The sequence below is a fragment of the Penicillium taxi genome (assembly GCF_028828555.1).
Source record: "Penicillium taxi strain IBT 34144 chromosome Unknown utg000005l_segment0_segment0, whole genome shotgun sequence".
NCBI lineage: Eukaryota > Fungi > Ascomycota > Eurotiomycetes > Eurotiales > Aspergillaceae > Penicillium > Penicillium taxi.
Genome location: NW_026643207.1, coordinates 1916906 through 1937159, shown reverse-complemented (window position 1 = coordinate 1937159; position 20254 = coordinate 1916906). Strand labels below are relative to the sequence as shown.

The 20254-nt window shown below is 48.5% G+C and overlaps 8 protein-coding genes across 8 annotated transcripts; 4 read left to right on the top strand and 4 right to left on the bottom strand.

Annotated features, from left to right (window-relative positions):
- Positions 1–686: 686 nt before the first annotated feature.
- On the top strand, positions 687–2378 carry N7495_008050 (class I SAM-dependent methyltransferase; the record flags this gene model as incomplete). Its single annotated transcript, XM_057210701.1, has 11 exons — positions 687–722; positions 775–827; positions 881–937; positions 990–1019; positions 1072–1113; positions 1187–1262; positions 1314–1354; positions 1411–1436; positions 1486–1672; positions 1725–2153; positions 2213–2378. 11 exons carry the CDS (start codon positions 687–689, stop codon positions 2376–2378), a joined length of 1143 nt encoding a protein of 380 aa, XP_057060244.1.
- Positions 2379–2974: 596 nt separating this feature from the next.
- On the bottom strand, positions 2975–3473 carry nhp6 (high-mobility group nucleosome-binding protein; the record flags this gene model as incomplete). The annotated part of the gene is made up of 4 exons (XM_057210700.1): positions 2975–3010; positions 3071–3195; positions 3256–3351; positions 3410–3473. The coding sequence occupies 4 exons, from the start codon at positions 3471–3473 to the stop codon at positions 2975–2977; spliced, it is 321 nt and encodes a 106-aa protein (XP_057060243.1).
- Positions 3474–5840: 2367 nt separating this feature from the next.
- N7495_008048 (centromere protein H) lies at positions 5841–6700 on the bottom strand (the record flags this gene model as incomplete). Its single annotated transcript, XM_057210699.1, has 3 exons — positions 5841–6219; positions 6275–6446; positions 6526–6700. The coding sequence occupies 3 exons, from the start codon at positions 6698–6700 to the stop codon at positions 5841–5843; spliced, it is 726 nt and encodes a 241-aa protein (XP_057060242.1).
- Positions 6701–6888: 188 nt separating this feature from the next.
- On the top strand, positions 6889–10973 carry atg11 (autophagy protein ATG11; the record flags this gene model as incomplete). Its single annotated transcript, XM_057210698.1, has 3 exons — positions 6889–6956; positions 7045–7156; positions 7230–10973. 3 exons carry the CDS (start codon positions 6889–6891, stop codon positions 10971–10973), a joined length of 3924 nt encoding a protein of 1307 aa, XP_057060241.1.
- A 696-nt stretch (positions 10974–11669) lies between these two features.
- N7495_008046 (J domain-containing protein) lies at positions 11670–12458 on the top strand (the record flags this gene model as incomplete). The annotated part of the gene is made up of 1 exon (XM_057210697.1): positions 11670–12458. One exon carries the CDS (start codon positions 11670–11672, stop codon positions 12456–12458), a length of 789 nt encoding a protein of 262 aa, XP_057060240.1.
- A 1070-nt stretch (positions 12459–13528) lies between these two features.
- Positions 13529–16292, bottom strand: N7495_008045 (putative RNAPII degradation factor Def1; the record flags this gene model as incomplete). Its single annotated transcript, XM_057210696.1, has 2 exons — positions 13529–15855; positions 16007–16292. 2 exons carry the CDS (start codon positions 16290–16292, stop codon positions 13529–13531), a joined length of 2613 nt encoding a protein of 870 aa, XP_057060239.1.
- Positions 16293–16804: 512 nt separating this feature from the next.
- N7495_008044 (uncharacterized protein) lies at positions 16805–17090 on the bottom strand (the record flags this gene model as incomplete). The annotated part of the gene is made up of 2 exons (XM_057210695.1): positions 16805–16975; positions 17019–17090. 2 exons carry the CDS (start codon positions 17088–17090, stop codon positions 16805–16807), a joined length of 243 nt encoding a protein of 80 aa, XP_057060238.1.
- Positions 17091–17921: 831 nt separating this feature from the next.
- Positions 17922–19799, top strand: N7495_008043 (putative ubiquitin C-terminal hydrolase; the record flags this gene model as incomplete). The annotated part of the gene is made up of 1 exon (XM_057210694.1): positions 17922–19799. The coding sequence occupies one exon, from the start codon at positions 17922–17924 to the stop codon at positions 19797–19799; it is 1878 nt and encodes a 625-aa protein (XP_057060237.1).
- Positions 19800–20254: the final 455 nt, after the last annotated feature.

The window sequence follows — 20254 nt, the reverse complement described above, 5'->3', positions numbered from 1 at the left end:
ATGAACCCCTGCAATTCTTGCTTCTTCGGGCTCGCAGCATCGACCTAGATCTGCAGCAACTGATGTGTCATGCATTTAATCAAGTCTTCCAAGCTTGTGATATAGGTTCAACTGACGTGTACGGAGCACATGAGTAGTGGGTCGAGCATCACAGCTGGGCCCAGACTTGTTTCCATAGGCATAAAATTGAATTAAATGAAATGTGGGGTGGTGGAGATGAGAGTGGGAGAATGCCAATGGAAAGAACGGTCAAGGATCATGGATGGAGAATACTGAAAACTTCCAGTTCTTTTGATTTCGAATGGAGATAGAGAACATCAGGTGTAACTTTCAATTGACAATAGTAGAAGACTGTTCCAAGGTTGTTACCTTGATAATATACTTAACTACTTACCTAAGCCTAGTATACTTAGGAAAGGCTTCCTTCGTACTTTTAAACACTTCCTCCGCGGAGTAATTTTCCGAAAGTGAAAATAATATCAATTGCAACAACGCTAACATACGGAGATATACAGATTCAGTTAGCAGTTTTCAAGTCAAGCCAAGACCTCGTACTTTTAGTCGGGCTCAAACAAAAAGACTTATCACATGATTTGCAAGCGATCTTAACACAAATAAACTCGAAGTGACACCTCAACTCCCCGCATATGCCCCTGTCAGCTTTTCCTCTGCAAATCAATATAACAATGCCCACCCAGAAGTATTCGGACCCAATTGATGTCGTAAGAAGAGTTCCTTCAACTTCTGGTAGAGCTTCCATTGACATTGAGACAGGATCCCGACTTTTACACATTAGAAAAATCATATGATAATGGTGACTGGCAATCGTGAGTGAGTCCCATGGGAGATTTGCAATTCATGCTCATATATAATCAACCAGAGACACCACTTCCATCGCGACAGAGATCGCCAAAGGCCGCATGGAAAATGGCCGAAGGTACGTATCATTGTTCATGTCGCCAGAACACATTGACTAATCAATGAGCTAGATACCAAGCCCTAAAGTCGGAGGATTATTGGTAAATCACCACAAAAGCACTCTCATTGACTGCTATACTAATATCTAAACAGGAGTCCATCCGATGAGCAGCAATTTGAAGCCTACGAAACCGGGTAAGAGATCCCATCACGACCGGCTTCGTCGTGATTGCGATTGTCCCATGGCCCTTCTAACCGGTTATTACAGTCATTTAGTAGCTCTTGTGCTTGATTATCATCAACCCAACCTTCTGCATCACGCTCCCATCGGTGATTCCCCAAAAGTAAGAGCTTGTCACCATGCTGCAACTTTACTTGCTAACAACCCGGTTTAGCAAATTCTCGACGTCGGAACTGGTAAAGGAAGCTGGGCTATGTAAGAATATCAATTACACGAAGGACCTCTAGAATTCACTGCTAATAGATTTCTAGTGATGCCGCTGATATGTACCCAACTGGTAAGGCCTGTTATTCGTCCTAACTCGTGCACCCACTGACCAAGACCAGCGACGGTCCATGGTGTAGATCTGTTCCCCCCTCCCGTGACCTGGATGCCCCCAAACTGTGTATTCGAGGTAGATGACCTTCTCCGGCCATGGACATGGACTGAAAAGTTTGATTTTGTCTACATGCGCCACATGCTCGGGTCTTTCGACGTCGAAGGGTGGGAAACCCTGTACAAACGATGCTACGAGTGAGTCCCAGCTCTGATTCGACATCCCTGCCACTCTAACCCCTTTCACCAGCAATATCCAACCTGGAGGTTGGATCGAAGAGCTCGAGTTCGATATTGAGGTGAGGACCGACGACAACTCTCTACCAAAGGACAGTATCCTAGGCCAGTGGGCCGAAGTCTTCGGTGGAGCCTCTGAACGAGCCGGCCGTTCATTAATGGTGCAAGACAAGATGCGTGGAAGAATTGAAAAAGCTGGCTTCATCGATGTCCACGAGCATGTCTATAAGGTGCCTATTGGACCCTGGCCCAAGGACAAGGTGCTGAAGGATGCTGGTAACCTGAACCTGGCTCATTGGCTTACTGGAATGGAGGGCTATGGTATGTGGCTGCTCACTAAGTTTGGTGCACCGCACCCCTGGACCAAGGAAGAGGTGCAGGTCTTCCTGGCAAAGGCTCGGGTGGAATTGAAAAACCCTCACATTCACGGCTATGAAATCGGGTGAGATATTCTTGTCTGATGGCGTGCTGATTCTAGTTTGCTGATGGTTTTCTATTTAGCCGACGTGTTTGGGCAAGGAAGCCTTTCGACCATGAATTGAAGAAGAATCCTGCCGAGAAGGAGAGTGGGAAAGAGACCACTGAGAAAGAGACCGCTGAGAAAGAGACTGTTGTGGATACTGTTGAGAGGGATGTTGCTGTCAAGGCTGAGCCTGCATCGCCATGAGAGCTCTCTTCAAAGCTCTCCATATCGTGATATGAGATTGGCGGACGAAGCGAAGTAGAAAACGATTCACAACCATGATTTATTTCAATTGTAAATTCTCAAATTCATTTCAGGATCATGATTAGGTGATTAGGTAGTTCCATAGCAGAATCTGAAAATTACTCTTATGATATGAGTCGAGTATGCGCGCCTCACAAACCAGGCACCAACACCGACTGGGGTAAAAGCTTGCCGCGGGGAGCTTGGACCAGGTCCAGAGCTTTGGGTCATCAAACCATACAGAGTAAATAAGTAATTTAGGAAGCAGTTTGATTGATGAAACTAGTAAAGATGAATGCAATAAGGGGAACCTGCAAGATCATGGGATCAATCCATTCTCCAAAGCAATGAGAATGTCAATAAAAAACTGTCCTTCAATGAGACAAGTACTCAAAATATTGGGCTTTCCAAAATCCCATCATTGAAAAAGAAAATAAAGAAAAACCACCCTGAGCCCATTCCCTTAACCTGAGTGAAAACGCAAAGGAAAATAACAATGAGGATCAGAGGAACCTCGAAGATAAACGCCGACTACGCAAATCTTGTTTGCGAGAAGTCTAGGACGACTCCTCCTCCTCCTCTTCGTCGCCCTCCTGTGAGGAAATTGTTAGTCTAGTCTGTTCATCATTTGGGAAGTAGCTGTGGGAACATACAGCCTTGTACTTGGCCTTCTCATCCTCGTAACGCTTCTTGTCGTCAGCGGCCTTCTGGTCATAAGGCTTGCGCTCGGAGGGCGAGAGAGCCTTCCAGCGCTCACCAAGGGTCTTGCCGACCTGGCCTGCATGGGAAGTTAGATGAGATCAATGGAATTGAAGGATCTAGATGGGATGAATCTCACCAAAGGAAATGCCAGGGTTCTCCTCGCGAACCTTGTCGCGGTTGTCATTGGCAAAGAACATGTATGCCGAGAGACCACGCTTGGGAGCATTGGGGTCTGTGGATCACAGGTTAGGACCATTAGAAAACCAAGATTAGAGACGAGAGAAACATACCCTTCTTGCGACGTTGGACGCGCTCCTTGGCGGCCTTGCGGGGAGGAGCCTTATCCTTAGGCATGATGACTTTGGTAAATGTTAGAAAGAAACAAAGATGGTTGAGATGAAATTTGGAGGAAACAGAATGGAAGGAATAGATGTAAAGGATGGGAGGAATTGAAAGTGGGAGTTGAAAAGGTGGACATTAAGTAGTGAATGGCGGCCTTAGAATAACCAAGGCCAACACAAGAGGTCGCGCGCAAACGAACGCGACTTTTAACGCGAACAATAAAATACTAACGAGGAATAAACTCACTAATAAAATTGACTTGGAAAAGTCAAGGTATTTCAGAGAAATAGAAAAGGAGCCTATTTAAATGAGAATTAGTTAGTTGGTATTGCTGTAAACATAGCATTAAACGCGGTCGCGGTCGCGACACTTCGCGACGATTGGAAAAAAAGGATTGCGAGGTTGAAAAAGAGAATAAAGACCAAAATAATTAAGAAAAAAAAAAGAGGTGGATGGGGTGGTGTTGAGAAATTGGGTAGTGAGGCGGTGATATAGATCGGAGTGGGATTATGCAGTACCTGAGATTTGTATGGTGGGAGAATAGTATGAGAGAATGGTAGTGTAGGAGAGAGAAGAGTGAGAGGGGGGAGAGCAGTAGTAGTAGGGAAAGTGCAAAGAGGGGGGGCAAGGACTGTTTGCTTACTGGGCCAAGGGAATGTAACGGGTTGCGTGGTAGGTAATCTATTGTAATTGCAAGAACTCCTCTTTTTCTCAATTTTTTGATTGAAAGGTGGGAAAAATTGTATACATTTCTTTTTCTTTTTCTCCATTCTGGATTCTTTCCCTCTCAAGTTTAACCTCTTCTCTCCTACTTATTCCATCTAAAAAGGGCTGAATTTGATCTCTTACTTGAGTACAGTGTATTAGACGGTAACATACTTGGCTCAACTCTTAGTGGAGCAACTCGACTGTTAACCCGTGTGGTGGTACCAAATACAGCGGTACCTCATAGTAAAGTGACCTCAAAGGCAAGTACCTAGTACCACTCCAATACCACTTGTACTGTATCCTATACTTTCTCCCTCAAATCCCCCACAACACTAAACACACTAATAATAGTACAACTTCAAATGTCATCTCCAAATATAGAAGTTCTGCAGTATAGTATATGATAGCAATAGACATCTACTGACAGCAAGACTTGGATATGATTGCACATTCATGGATGTCGGGAGAACATCCCTCAAACTCAAAGCGCTAACTTATACTTATTTCTATTCCCATGCAATTGACGGCTGTTTGATAGAGGTTGTGCAAAGGTCAAGTGCAAGTTTTCCAATCACGTAAGTCCATATTCATCTACATAGGTACCTAGGTAAGCAAAAGTCCGAGAAGGAGATGAAACCGCTTATGGAAGAAGTATCCATGTCCCGAAGCACTTGGGCAAATTTGAAGCCTAATCAACTCGGCATTGGAAGCCCAGGTGGGAGATACCTCGAAGTACATAGTATAGAATAAGCCCTATAGTATAGACTACCTTGACGCTTTAGCCCCCAGAAAAAAGAAAAGGAAAAAAGCTTGGAAAGAGCACCGGCAATAACCATGTCTGATCGAATGAGCGCGAGGCAAGGGTCTAGAGTCAAAACCACAGGGCTATGGTAGCTATGTTTACAGTACAGCACACACTGATCTTATCATCTCTTTTGTGTGTGGTGGCTGGCTGCATACTCCGCACATTGGCCCATTTATTAGAAGCTAGGAATTAGGATGATGGGAGGCTAGGGAAATTACTGTGGACTAAGTACTGCTAAGTACTGCAATTCCCTTGCAGAAAATGGAAGATCATTGATTATCAGATAGATAAAATAGATGTGTCCCTCACTCCTGATTTCCAGTATCTGTATGATACATATACTACTGGACTAAAGCTTTGTTTATGTTTCATGTTACACCCTCGTACACACTTCTCCAACCATGCTGTATACTGTATACTGTATCAACGGGTTGTGTAATTTTACCCTTCCATCTCTTCCGTTTTCCGTCATAGAGTCTGTATTATTGTGTAATATGCTTTCGTCTAATGCTCTCTTATTTCTGCTGTGTATTCTTATCTCCTACTTTTATTAGTATGTTTCAGCTGGTTTGCTAAATCTAGATTGGCCTAATATGTATGTATTTTGAGTACGGCTACCTATCGAGTCAACATCAGCGAACGCGTGAAATATTGCCCATCTTTGCCCATCATTGCGCACTCGCAGATGGTGTTGGCGTGGGTCGAGGTCTTTAAACCTCAATTATTACTAATTTCTTATTGATGTTACTACTAACTAGTTGAAGCTCAAGAATCAAGTGACATAAGCTCCTTCATAAGCTCCTTATTTGCTCTATGGAATTTCTTGGGTATCACCACTTGCAACGCCTGAATCGCACCTGAAGATATCAATCGCTTTCATCTAGACTCTCGTCCAGAACCAAGTCACGAAGCGTGTCATTATCAGCCCAGTTGAGTCCACTGCCAACCACCATAGCGCTGGCAACATGCTTCATAGTCTCCCATTTCGCTCTATTGGCCTTGAGCTCGATCGCCAGACTAGAAAGTTGAGAAGTCAGTTTCTCATCCTTGAGCTTCTCCTCCCACGAAGAGTCTTGTCTAACAAGATCTTGGAGCTCGCGCACGAGCTCTTGATTCTCGTGGTTAATCTGCAGATTTTCAAGTTCTGTATCTGAAAGCTTTTTCAATACTTCGTCATGAGTTGTAGCGAGGTTCTCATGTGCGAGTGCAAGCACATCCCGGCGGTTGATAAGACGGAAAAGCGCCCTAATTAATATGCCATTAGACATAGTGTTAGAAAGATAAGTTAGGGAGCACATGCCGTTCGGGCGGAGTTGTGGCATTCAGATGAACCGCCTTGAGGATAGGATCAGTCATGAGGATTGTTGTAGCGGCCTTCTTTCTGACTGTGTAGGTAGCTCGCGCCTCTAGATACTCACGCTCGGAGGCTTCGAATTGCTCTTGCGCATTTTCACCGGACAATGACTCCAATTCTGTGTAAGTAATCAGCAAGAATTAAGTAAGAATGAAATGAATTTCGAAAAAAATGAAGACCCTCAATTTTATACCTACTTTGTTCCAGAAACGCCTTCTCCAGCCGTTGTTCCTGGATGCCGTTCATGAGTCGCAGAATCATCTGCTCTTTATCCGAAAAAGTCACGACATCACGCGAGTCATCTGAAGCGAGGTTAAGAAGAGTCACTTCAGCTGGACGTAAATGTGGCAACCGGCCATGTTTTTCAGCCATGTTTGGAGCATGAGGGAAGATCGGGTGGATCACAATGTGCCTTGTGATATGGTCGGAGGCGGTGGAGATTACGATCACTTGGAGAGCCTCACGTCCCCATTGCTCCCAGCTTAACTCACTCTCCCCTCCTACTTCATTGAAATTACTCGAGCCTTTAAGCTCGGTAATGAGGAGGGGGAAATCACTAAATGTCTTTGCATATCTTTATCGCTCACTCCGGTGAGCATATACTGGCTGATCCAGTAAACTTCGCATCGTACGTATCTCCGATATTGTTCGCTTGCGGATACCCTTACGTCCCTAACTTATGCGACATGTAAGCTGATGCAGCATTTCATCCACAGTCCTGAATCACTGAAATTATGGATCGTCCGCAATACGTCAATACCTCCTGGGAGGCAAATATTGATGACTGCCCGGGGGAAGAACGTCAAGACCCAAACGCTTGCCGCTGAGGTATGGAGCTACCACCACAAGACATCATCACTGTACTTGAGATCCAACTGTGTTAATATGAATTCTTTAACAGACAGAAATATTTGTATATGATCGACAATACATTAGCGAACCCGGCGACATCGAGCTCCCAGACCTACCTACCCCAGAACCCTTTCGGCCCAGCAGTCCACCGGCGTCCCTTTCAGACCAGAATGATCTACAAGCATGGCGGAATCTATTCATGGCAAGACGGAGCTGGGCCTTGGATCTATCTGCCCGCTGTGGAACGACTGAGAAGATCACTCGTGAGCATAATGAGCGGACTGATGTCATCAATCGGGCTGTAGGTGTCGCGATGGAGAACCTCAAGTCTCACGTGGGTAACTTAGAGCATCGGTTTCAAGAAGCTCAGACATGGGCGAATAATCTACTGGAGGAGCAGCAAGCTGCTCTAAACGGCTGGCAACGCGCTCTAGCGGTACTGGAGACCATCCCAGCACGGAAGGATTTTCCTATTCTCGGCCGGCCCTCTACGCCAAAGGTGGATAATAATCGCCTTACTGGGTCTCTCCGCGAATTTGTCGATGTGGGCGAGGTTCTACAAGCTGGCGCTGACGCGGCGGTTGTATCCCCGCGCTTTGCGGGTCAGGTTCACGACATCGAAAAAACAATTGGTGATCTTGCCTCCGATACGCAACACCTTGTAGGCGATGTACTTCTTTCGCCTATCGAAGAAGACGACGGTATGCTTACAGAGGTGGAAACTATCGCGAAGAAAATCGGATCCGACTATGAACACGTCCTCAGCCTGCCTAATAACCAGAAGATGTTGGCAAATGTCTCAAGACTTGCCCTCAATCATACCCAGAACCTTCTTCCAAGTCTGCTCGAGCTTGGCGGGGACATTCAGCACGCCCTCGAGCAAGCTGTACGTCGCCGCAGTGCCGCCGAGAAGACTGCCCTTCAACATATGCGCACGATCTCGTTTATTGAATCCCGGCTGGCTGACGCCCATGCTCAACTTGTCAATCTTGATGTCAAAAGCAACGCATTTGATATCCTTTACTCTGTTTTCCAGATGCCAATGACATACGGATCCATTCTCATCGAGTGTGTTCGGAGGCGGGAATGGGGTGTGAAGATCAAGGCAGATTCTTTAAGTTTGGCGGAGGAGATGGCTATCTTGAGAGACGAGGAGCAGAACCGGCGGAAGAAGTGGTTGAAGAACATGGGCGACTACGTCTCCTTTGGAGACTCTGCAACCCCAGGTATCGAAGTCAACCTTCAAGGGCAAGATGAAGAATGGCCCGAAGTCAACCGGAAAGAAATTGAGATATATATCGAAGAGTTACGGTCTAAAAACTCGCTCACAAATATTGTGAATGATTTATCCCAAAGGTTCAAAGACTTGGATGCTCCCAGTCGCCAGCAAAGACGACGAGCTAAGGCAGCATTCAAGAATGGCAGTGTGTTTGACCTCGGTCGAAGTTCCATGTTGCTCCGTGGTGATGATATGGTTCAAAGCCTGCAACAAGATAAGACGAAACTAGAGGAGAGGTTGAAAGGGTCCGAAAGTCGTATTCGAAAATTAGAGGACCTGCTTCATCGCCAAAGCCACTTCAGTCGTCCTTCTAGTGGCAATTTTGGACCAGATTTTCCTAGTTCGCCGGCATCGCCATATCCCGATACTCTTTCAAGGCGTTCTTCCGTATCCTCGCGGCGGGTATCTATGACACAGTCCCCGGAAGATAGGGCACTTGTTCAACGTATAGTAGCTCTCGAGGCTGAGCTCGCCGTGGAAAGAGAGACAGTTCAGAGACTTCACAAAGACGCACAGGCCGAGCGCCAAACCAATTCAGATAAGTATCAAGAAGCCCAATCCACCAAGCAAGACCTCATTGGAAATCTCGAAGCACGCCAACGCGAATTTGAAGATGAGCGGAAATACTTGGAAACAGAGATGAAGAAGTTGAGGCTACGTGCGGAGGAGGTCGAGGAGGAATTGGATAGGCTGTCTGATAGCCGCGATAATGGGAAACAGGATCTTGAAGATCGTGTCCACCAGCTTGAGATCGAATTGCAGACTGCCCATGCCAACTTTGACGAGCAAACCCTAAAGACTCATGATCTGAATGAACAGGTCGAGGCTCTGCAAGACATGGAGAAAGTTCTTCAGTCAAAGCTTGAAGACCTTGAGCGCCAGCAGACTGAATATAGTGAAAAGGATCAAGAAAACTACCACGCTCTCGAGGCCGTTTTCATGAACTTGTCTTCAGGAGGCGCCGTTCCTCTTGGGCTCCCTGGAATTATCAAGGCCGTTGAAGTGCTTTCCGAGGGATTATCTATTCATTCCCGAAGCGCCGAAGACAGCGCGTCGAAGGCCATGGCCGAGAACAAGTCCCTTGGAGAGACAATCGCGCAGCTTGAATCCGATCTAGCCGAGCGCGCTAAAGTCTCCGATGAGCGTGATGCGGAACTAGTCAAATTGAGAGCAGAACTTTCGCAGACAAGAGCCAAATTGGAAGAGACCAAGACGGAACTCAACCAGGAACGATCAAACCTGGCCTCCCTGCAATCTCAAGTGGCAGAAGATAATGGTGCTGATGCACTGCGTGAAAGGCTTGCTGAAACGGAGCGGAAGCAAGCTGAAATCGCCGAGCAGCTGGCCGCTGCAGAGTCCCAAGCTTTGGAGTTCAAAACTAAAGAAACAGAGTGGGACGAAAAATTAAAGACTGCCTCCACGGCAGAGAAAGAGGCTGTGGCCCGTTACGAGGCTCGGGGTGCCAAGTCGCATGATCTTTCTGCGCAGCTTTACTCGCAAGTCGAAAAGTTTGGGCAAATGCTTGAACAGCTAGGCTTTGCGATGATCCAGCAGGATGGCAAACTCCTTATCCAACGAGCTTCAAAACTCAATGCTTCTTTAACTCAAATTGGGGAGAGCAACATCCAGTCTAGCATTCTATCTGCGAAACCGGATACCACTCTTTTGGAGTGGATGCAAGACGATAGCCCTGAGGATGAAGACGTCAAGTTTGCTACTTTCATGGAAAGCCTAGCTCGCTTCGATGTCTCTATATTCGGGGACGTGGTCGTGAAACGGGTGAAAGATATTGAGCTGCTCGCTCGTAAGTGGCAAAAGGAATCTCGTGGCTACCGTGAGAAGTACCACCGGTTCCAAAAAGATTCCCATGACAAGATCGCCTACCGCTCTTTCAAGGAAGGGGATCTTGCCCTGTTTCTACCCACTCGTAACCAAGCTATACGTTCCTGGGCTGCCTTCAATGTTGGTGCTCCACACTACTTCCTACGCGAGCAGGACTCTCACAAGCTCAAGTCCCGGGATTGGCTCCTCGCTCGCATTTCAAAGATTGACGAGCGCGTTGTGGATCTCTCCAAATCATTGAATGGCGTCACACCGGACCAACGCTCGCTAGGGAATGTCAGTGATGGCGCCTCTTTTGACGATGAGAATCCGTTTGAACTATCAGATGGTCTACGCTGGTACCTCCTTGAGGCCAACGAGGAAAAGCCAGGTGCACCCGCTACTCCTGGAATATCTAAGAGTACTGTCGCTTCTGCAAATGTCGACGTCAAGGGTAGTATCCGCCTGAAGCGCCCGACTGAAGAGAGCTCCGTCGCCCAAACCCTCTCGAAAAGCCTAGACAGCCGACGGGGAAGCTCCACCTCAAAACGGGGCACCCCTACTCCCTCGCACAAAGATAATGAGTCCGTAGTCGATCTTGTCCGACCCGCCGACGTAGATGCCAGCTCTAAACCTCGAGAGACACATCCGATATTCGACGAGGTTCGCCGCGACCTGCTCCTCGGCCCGTGAAAAGTAGGAAAAAAATACCTTCCAATCTTTTTGCGGGTCACCATCCTTATCTTGAATATTCCAGCTAACCTCTTCATTGCTTATAGGATGATAATCCATCGCGGGTTCTGGCATCATCTACACAACAACTACATGCAGGGTCCCCAACTTCTCCCTCACGGTCGACAACTGACCGACGGCCAGCAGGAAGATCTCGGCCGTGGGAGAAGTTATGGTCTTTGGACTATTATCTGTGAAGATCGTTCAAATTAGGAATATTTTCTCCTTTTTCCACGCTTCGATCTGACATCCAATCTTTTTTTTTTTTTCTGATCGTTATTTGATCTCTATTTGCTTTTTAATTGCTCTCTGGATACCGACGCATAGCGTGGATGATCCAAATATACGTTTAGATACCCGACTTGACAAAACAAAACATTATATTATAAGTTCTTTCTATATGTAGCAGAAGATTGAATACAAGCTCTTTAGCAAAGCCCCTCGCCTTCGGATTATATTACTACCATGATTTTAAGGCTCAACATCGGAATATATAAAGTCACCTGGTTTTTCAGGCTCCATAGGACGATTATCTAAACGTCGCATGACCTCCAACTCCAACATCTGATCTATGTTCCTCCGTAGATCCGAATACCGATTAATCCGAATAATCAGAGCTCCACAGCCCTCATATTCTACTTCAACCAGAATGTAACAATGTTGAAAAAGCCCAGGTTTCTCAGCTACAGCAGCAAACTACTAAGCTCGCCCACAATTATCACAACCAGGAGCTATGCAACAACATCACAATCAAAAAACGAATATTCATGGCCAGCAACACCATCCTTCACTCCATACGACGTTTTAAACATCCCCCGCAACGCGCCCTACATCAAAACCCAATATTACGACCTAGTAAAGCTCTACCACCCAGACCGTCCACACAGCAGCGACCTAATCATAACGCCTGAAGTCCGACTCCAGCGCTACAAGATCATAGTAGCGGCACATGAGATCCTCTCAGACCCAGCCAAGCGCACAGCATATGACATCTCCGGCACAGGATGGAAGCATAATCGCCACCCCTCATTCAACCATGGCGGCTCAGGTATCTACGGCAACGCGACGTGGGAGGACTGGGAACGCTGGAATAACCGGCACAACGGCAATCAGGCGAACATTGTTGACTCGCGCACATTTACGAGGCTGTTGGTTCTGCTTGTGCTGCTTGGGGGCGCTATGCAGTTTACTTGGATTGGTCAGTTGAGTATTGGGCATGAGGATCGCATGCGTGATGTTAGTTCGGACTCTATGCGGGTTTTGGCGGAGCGGAGGAGCAGTACTGTTGGTCAGATGCCGTCTCAGGATGCTAGGGTGCAGAGTTTCCTTATTCGTAGGGATCCGACTGGTTCGGGACTCAAGGATGAGGAGGAAGGGGTTTATCAGAGGGAACTTCATCCTAGGAGAGGTGCGGCTGATCTGTCGACGAAAAAAAGTGAGAAATAGGAGATCGGATTTTGGTCTTCTAGACTGTGTACCGAGATGGGTTGATAACCTTGGATGGTATAGAGGGGTGTTTGGTAGGAGTTTCATGTTCTTGAATCCTGGGAGTCTACTGCTTAAAATTTAACAAATGATCTCAGTGTAGGTAAACAATTATCGGTGTGTTCAGTACTTGAACCCATGGACACTATGAGATATTCTCGAGTGGAATCTATCAAAGACTCTCGACAGCCATGGACGGCTACAATGGTTATGTACGGAGTGCCTAGCTAGATCACTACATGGACCTTGCATGTTGGAAAATGCATCATCCTCTACCGAAGATAACCCTAAGGCGAATGATCTTTCACGGGTGATGGGCCAGAGGTCTTGCCCTGGTTCCTTCCTCTACCTATACAGCTACAAAATAAGACGGTTGCCTCAACAATCTAGGCCTTGAAAGAACCTTGACTGGATTGATTTCGAACTATCTGGTTCAAGTGCGTACATAACTTCATACTTTTTTCGAAGGCTCAGTTAACATGAGCATTGTCCATCACGATCTACCTCTACTATGAGCAGTGATTGCTCAAGGCAAAGGTTAGAAGGTTTGAAAAAAAAGGGACAGAAACATAACCCCCCGTTTTCATAGAATGACGCACCAGACCCGAATTGACACCGTGGGCTAGGAGTTAAAGATGTAACAGAAGAAAACAACAGAGAGAGATGGGGTGAAACCGCGGAAAATTGGTGGATGTAATACAAGATAGCGTTGACCGGGGAAAGCGGTATTAGCAAGTGAAAACGAGAAAAAAGGGAAGGAGGTAAAAGCATATGGAAGGAGACCAGCCAAGCTCCTAGAAGGAGTAGAAAGAAGTAGAAGAGATTACACAAGTCAAAAAAAGCATGAGCTGAAAATCATGGGGATCCTTTTTTTTAGAGTCTTCTTTAACAAGACATCAATCCGTCCCTGGTTACATGGATCGAAAAAACAAATCCCCCCCCCCCCCCCCCCCCATTTCCTAGTCCCCAATACATCAACGCCTGGTGTTATGGCATAGACAAAACAAGGTACTCAGTTCAATTCTCCGCATCTAGTGGCCGTAGTTGTTGCCCCAACCACCACGTCCACTGTTGCCATAGTAGTTACCGAATCCGGCACCATAGTTCGCGTAGCCAGTCTGAGAGGCTCCGCCCTGGTGGCCACTGAGACCACCTAGGCTACCACTGCCGTATTGGGGGTTCAAGTGGCCGTAGCCACCGAATCCCTGCTGGCCCTGCTGACCTTGCTGTCCCTGCAGAGGGGGAAGGCCGGTCTGAGCCTGGGGCTGGCCAGGACCGCTGTTGGTAGCGGAACCGGGGCGGTTAGCCTGAGCAAGGGAAGGGCTGGGTCCACCAGTCTTGGGGGCCTCGAAGCCCTTGGTCTCATCAGCGGTCACAGGAGGCTGCTGGGTGACAGGGGGGTTCTGGCCAAAGCCAGCCTGGGAACGGCCGAAAACATCCGACATGCCAGAGCCAAAGGCAGTGGCGCCTGCAGCTGACGGCTGAGTGTCCGAGGGCTGGGTCGAGCTGGTGCGGCCATAAACAGAGTCACGACCGCCAGGAGTGAAGCTAGCAGCAGCGTTTCCGGGAGAAGAAGTGTGGTCGTAAGAGAAGGTGTTGGGCTGACCATACATACCACCAGCCTTACCACCATAGGGACCACCATACTGGCTACCATAACCGTACTGGTTAGCCTGGGGCATGCCGTAGTGGCCCTGTTGAGCCTGTCCCTGCTGCTGGTGCTGTTGCTGGATCTGCTGCTGCTGCTCATCGTACCGGCGAACATCGTCGTACGCAGGACGGTTACGTCCATACGAGTGCTGCTGAGCCGCGTTAACCTGCTGCATGTAGCTAGCGTATTGAGGGTTGTTGTAGTAAGGGTTGTAGGGGTAGCCATATCCAGCATTCTGACCCTGCATGTGCTGGGTGGCAGGAGTCTGGGTGGCACCCGGGAGGGTGGGGTTGGGAGTATTGTGACCGCTATTAGTGGTATCAACAGGTCCGTAGCGGCTGGGAGCTTGGCCAGTGGGGAGAGGCTGGGCTTCAGCACCAGACACGCCGAATCCAGGAGCAGCCCGAGGAGCGCCAGCGTCCTGAGACTGTCCGTAGCCTCCGTAGTAGTTGTAGGGGAAGCGTTGTTGATCAGCAGCATAGAAAGGAGGGTATTCGCTGCCAGTGGAGGCAACAGACTGAGCAGGAGCCTGGTTGGCAAAGGGTTCCTGAATCTGGGCTTGGAGCTGGCTAGCCTGGGGGTTGAACGGATCATAGGGTTTCTGAGCCTCTGAATAGCGAGAGTAGTCAGAGAAGGACTCATTGGCAGATGGCTGGGGAACTGGGGGCAAGCCGGGGGCAGGGCGTGCGCCAGCGGCCTCTGCAGCCACCTGGCTGGGAGGAAGAGCAGCTCGGGGTGCAACAGGGGAGTGCTGAGGAGGTTGAGCACGAGTCTCGGCCTCCTCACGGTTCTCGTCGATATCCACGGAGTCACCGTTCAGTCCCATACTACCAAATTGGACCGCGGCACGGTCCACGGCATGGTTTCCTGGCATAACCACAGCCTGTTGCTGCTCCATCACGCGACGGAAACCACCAACACGGGTTCCCTGTCGGTATGCGCTTCCGGGGAGACCAGACTGGGCAACACGCGAAGGAGTCGACACCGCTGCGGGGTCAATAACACTTCCGATAGTGCTTGCCGCAGTTGCAGTGGGTGCAGGAGCGGACATGTCGGGAATTTGATCGAGATTAGTCTGGGTCAAATCATCTTTCGGTGTGCTAGCGATGGGAACGGCAGGAATAGGAACGGCCGGGGTCACGACGGGAGTCTTCTGAACAACAGGCTCGGGGACGGGCTCGGGTTCCTTGACCTCCACTGGCAACTCAATAGGTTTCTCAATAGGCTCCTCAGTAGGTTTCTCAACAGGGACCGGGACGGGGGCGGCGACGGGAGCTTTCTTCTGGGGAGGAGGAGCCGGGGGTGCGGCGAAGAGGCTTGCCCATCCCTTCTTTGTACCCTCGGGGATCACACTGCTCTTGGGCTCGGTAGACTCTGACGCATCTTCGGTCACAGGCTCGGAAGCAGCTTCTGTTGGCCATTCAGACTTAGACGGAGTGGATTCAGTTGCAGCGCCCCAGGCGTCTGTGGTGCTAGATACGGTACGAGTTCCGTTAGCTTGGGCACCTGCGCGGCCACCTCGACCGCCACGACCCCGGTCTCCACGGGCGCGACCACGACCCTCAAATCCACCGCGACCACGACCTCCACGAATGGAGGATGTAGTCGATTCGGCCGGGATGCTCTGGGCTTCCTTGGCCTTGGTGCGAGCTCGGTCTCGGTCTGCTGCGGTCTTCTTCTTGACCTCACCCCACTGCGACACATTGCCTAAAGAGAAGTTAGCGGGAACGAATCAGTCGTGATACGAAGTGATAATCAAGCTAGTCACAGCATATTAAGGAACTGGGAGGAATAATAAATGTATACAAAGGTAGATACAAACGTAAACTGTTCGGGGAAGTAGTCAGACGAGCCATACCTTCAGTGATGCGCTCAATTGCATCTTCGAGCGAGCCATTCGAGTCTTCAAGTGCAAACACAAGATCCTCGTCTTTCCAGTCCGAAAACAACTCTCGAAGAGTAGGAAGAGCATCGGCGTATTTTTTTTTCATTTGACCGAGTTCACTATCATCGAAGGATGTGAGCTCTGAGCTATCGGTATTTCCAGCGCGACCAACTCGACCACCTCGGGAGCTGTGTCCACCACGGCCACCGCGGGCAGATACCCGGCCACGTGCCGATTGGCGACTCTGAGAATCAGACATTGTGTAAAATTGGAGTGTAGAGGATGGAAGGATGGGGTAGGATGAGGAGTTGACGGGAATGTCGCAAGGTTGGAGGATTAGGAAGGAAAGCCGGATGTACCCTCGCAAAAGAGGAACAGCCTAGGACCACAGGCTCAGGGGCCAAATAGTAATCCAAAAGAAAAAGAGGTTCAAAAGGGTTTGAGGGGGAGGAGAGACTGGAAGGTGAATGGGGAAGACGAAAGAAGCTAAGGCTCTGATGTGTTGCTCCCAGTCGCTGAGTCTTGGCACTTCCGGCCTGGCTTTTAGCGAGTGGCGCTTATTGGTGCTTCTGCCCATCAATCAACCTTCACCTGCACTCCCCCGGTTTTCACATTTCCACTTTCTCTTATAGTATGGGGGAATCTGGAAAATTCGTGTGATTCTCTTCTCCTACTGTTCCTCTACTATTATATCCTCTTCTCTTCCTCAATTCATCCTGATATTATTTCTCCCCTTTCTCCTCACCGCCCACCTTCGCGGCGATCTTCCTGTCAGGCCGTGCAGAGACGAATTCGGACACATCGATTACCCCTTCGAACCACGAGAACGTCCAATGGATTCAATTCAGTTATATTGCCAATACCATACTCATCTGGTCCCTTTGCCGTTAGTTCATTATAAATAGTCACCTCTGTGACAAGATAGCGATGGCCTTGCAATATCTACGTATCGCTTCATACACATCGATACTTGATCCCAATTTACCATATACTGTTCCATAGGCTCCTGGGTCCACTTGGCGTACCAGGTCTCTTCTTCAGACTTGTGGACCAGCATCGTACTTATACTGTACGGAGTACCTGAGGGTCGAACTATACGCGGCATGTACCTACATGTATATATATATATATATATATATTTCGCGTCGGTAGGTAGCTAACTACAGCCAACTGTTAGCAATAGAACATTAGAAGACTCTATGGCAGTAGTAAAATGAACTTGAGGAAGTATAAATTCTAAGTGTTTAGACAGCAATTGCCGAGGTAGAACATCTTGAAGAGTTAAAGTAATTAAGGTTGATAAGTACTAGTATGGAACCTTGAGTGTCACAAACTCAGAATGTCTTAATATCTTCCCTTCAGATGCCTCCTAGAGACCGACATCGGGACTACCTACGTAGGTATATCCAGTGACTTCCATGGTAGCCTGTCAATTCCTTTTGACGATTGACAGATCGTGGGGCGATTGAGTCTCCATGAGGAAACAAATACAAATCCCAATACATGGCACGAAGTCCTCTGGTTTTTTTTGGAGATATGACAACAAGTTGAATGAGAGGACACTATATTATCCACAAGAGTTGCATCTGGGAATCCCCAGAATCTTTCTTTCTCCGCACGAACCTTCGGTCCACTCCCCTCCTCCTCTCCTGCCCGGACTTACCCGTCAAATCTTTCCGGTGATTGGGATAGAGCCCTTCTTTCGGCTTCAAATTTCATCGTTGTAAACCTCAACCCTCTCTAAATCTCAATATCCGAGCCCCGCACCCTGCCACCTCCAATCTGACGATGGGGCGATGATTCCGTGGAGATAACTTTTTTCGACTCCTCCACTTCTCGAACTCGCCGATTTATCCCCTCCCTTTGAAGATTCCATATAACAGTCTTGATGCAGGAGAAGCCTACTACAGTGGCCGCATATGCAGCTGGGGCTTCCCTCGCCGCTATTGCGCTCTTCTACGTCTTCGGTCCGAACTACACAATCGATGGAGACGATTCCAATGACAGCAATCGCAAGAAAAGCATCGTGGGCCTCTCGAACCTCGCCAATGACTGCTTCATAAATTCGGTACTACAGGCTCTTGCTGGTCTGGGAGACCTCCGAGTTTACTTGATCCGGGAGCTACATCGCCGCGCGCTGGACGGGCCAGAAATATATGGTGCCATATCCAGGCCAGATGAATTACCGCAGGAGGAGCGGTCGGACAAGCTGCGGGAACTACAACAGGGTGTGATTACACGGGCATTGAAGGAGATGCTGGATCGATTGAACGAGCGACCCATCTACAAAAAGACCATCTCAGCCCGCGGGTTCATTCAAGCTCTGGAACTCGCATTCCGGACACGCATCAGCCGGAATCAACAGGATGCGCAGGAATTCCTACAGATTGTTCTAGAGCGACTCTGTGATGAGCACCATGCTGGTGTCCGCGCTCGAAATCGGGCCCTGGGAACCATCGGTATGCCTATTGGTTCAGAGACAGCGGCAGTGCCCGAGTCCAGCACTCTGGAATCTTCGGCCGAGGTGGAGGTGCGGATTGACGATGGATCACCCCATGGATTACCCGCACTAATCGAAACTAAGCTGAAAGAGATTGACGGTGAATCTGGGTTCCCATTTGAGGGCAAAATGGAATCGCAGATTGAGTGCCAATTCTGCCACTACCATTACAAGCCCAACCAGACGGCATTCGTCAATCTCACACTGCAAGTGCCGCAGAAGAGCTCAACAACACTCAACGCTTGTTTTGACGGTCTTCTCAAGACTGAGTACATTGAAGACTTCCGCTGTGATCATTGTCGCCTGCAGCATGCCGTGGAGTACAAAACAGCGGAGAGGGCTCGCCTGCGCTCACCAGTCGAACAGGAGCGCCTAGACCGGGAGATTGTGCTAATCCGAGAAGCATTGGAAAAGGACCCCGAGGTCGAACTGGAGGGCATTGAATTGCCACCATCCGACCTCGCACCGAAGCGACGAATTGCTCGACACATGCGTATCACGAAATGCCCCAAGGTGATTGCAATCCACTTGTCCCGGTCAATTTATGACCACAGCAGCTCGACCAAGAATGTTGCCAAAGTCTCCTTCCCCGAGCGATTACCCTTAGGAGGTATCCTGACCCAGAAAATGTACAAGCTACTTGCCATTGTTTGCCACAAGGGCAGCCACCAGAGCGGCCACTACGAGTCCTTCCGGCGCAATTACCTCTATGCGCCTTTCTCAACGCCAGAAACCTTCAGCTCATTTGCCCAGAGTCGCGTCGCAAGCGAGAACCCGTCAGCGGCACAAAGTCCACGACTGGCCCCAAAAAGCAGTCCTGATTCTGGTAAAAGCATTTCCTCCGCAACCTCGTCGACCTCGCTCTCTGGCGCATCGCCGTCACAGCACTCCCAACTCAGTCCTTCATTGCCTCGTCCCACATCCCCAGTTTCGCGCCGTTCATTCCAGAGCAACATCTCCCGAACAACCTCAAAACATACTAGTTCGGAGGATACCAATAGCTCATCCACCAAACAGGGTCGATTTAGCTTCTCTTCTGCCACACGATCCTCTCGAACAGTCCATCGCTCGTCTACGGAAACCACCGCCACGGGAATCAGTTCACGGATGCGACGGCGTCGAAAGTCGGACGATCGCTGGTGGCGTATTTCCGACGAGAAGATCAAAGAATGCAAAACTTCAGATGTATTGGGGATGCAGAAAGATGTATATCTTTTGTTTTATGAGATGGAAAAACCCAGTTCACGCAGGGGTACGGAGGGCTGATCTATCATGGAACCTTGTAATAATTTCTCATTTCGGACATAAACCATATATATTTTCAGAAATAGAGAAATAGAACAGACTATCATCTAATCATGGTGTGGTGGAAATCCAGATAATTAATGGTCTGATGTACATGTACTACATAGTATGATGTCAGGCTATGCGGCTAGTATAAGATCCACCATAACCGGTCCAACCGGATTTTGACTCTAGAGCTCGGGTTGGAATTAGAGCCCATATTAGTAGGAACTTAGTTGAAACGAGAATTGAATTCCTCGGTTGTTAGTTCACGAACAAATTACGGGTACTCCGTAGTCTCAGATCGGAATCCTCCTACTACGAAACAGTTGGTGCATATATGATAGAAGACTATAGAATTAGATAGAACCAGGTAATTTTAATTGATCTGTCTGAGACTGTCTAATACTGGTACTGATCGAGAGGTCAAAAATAAA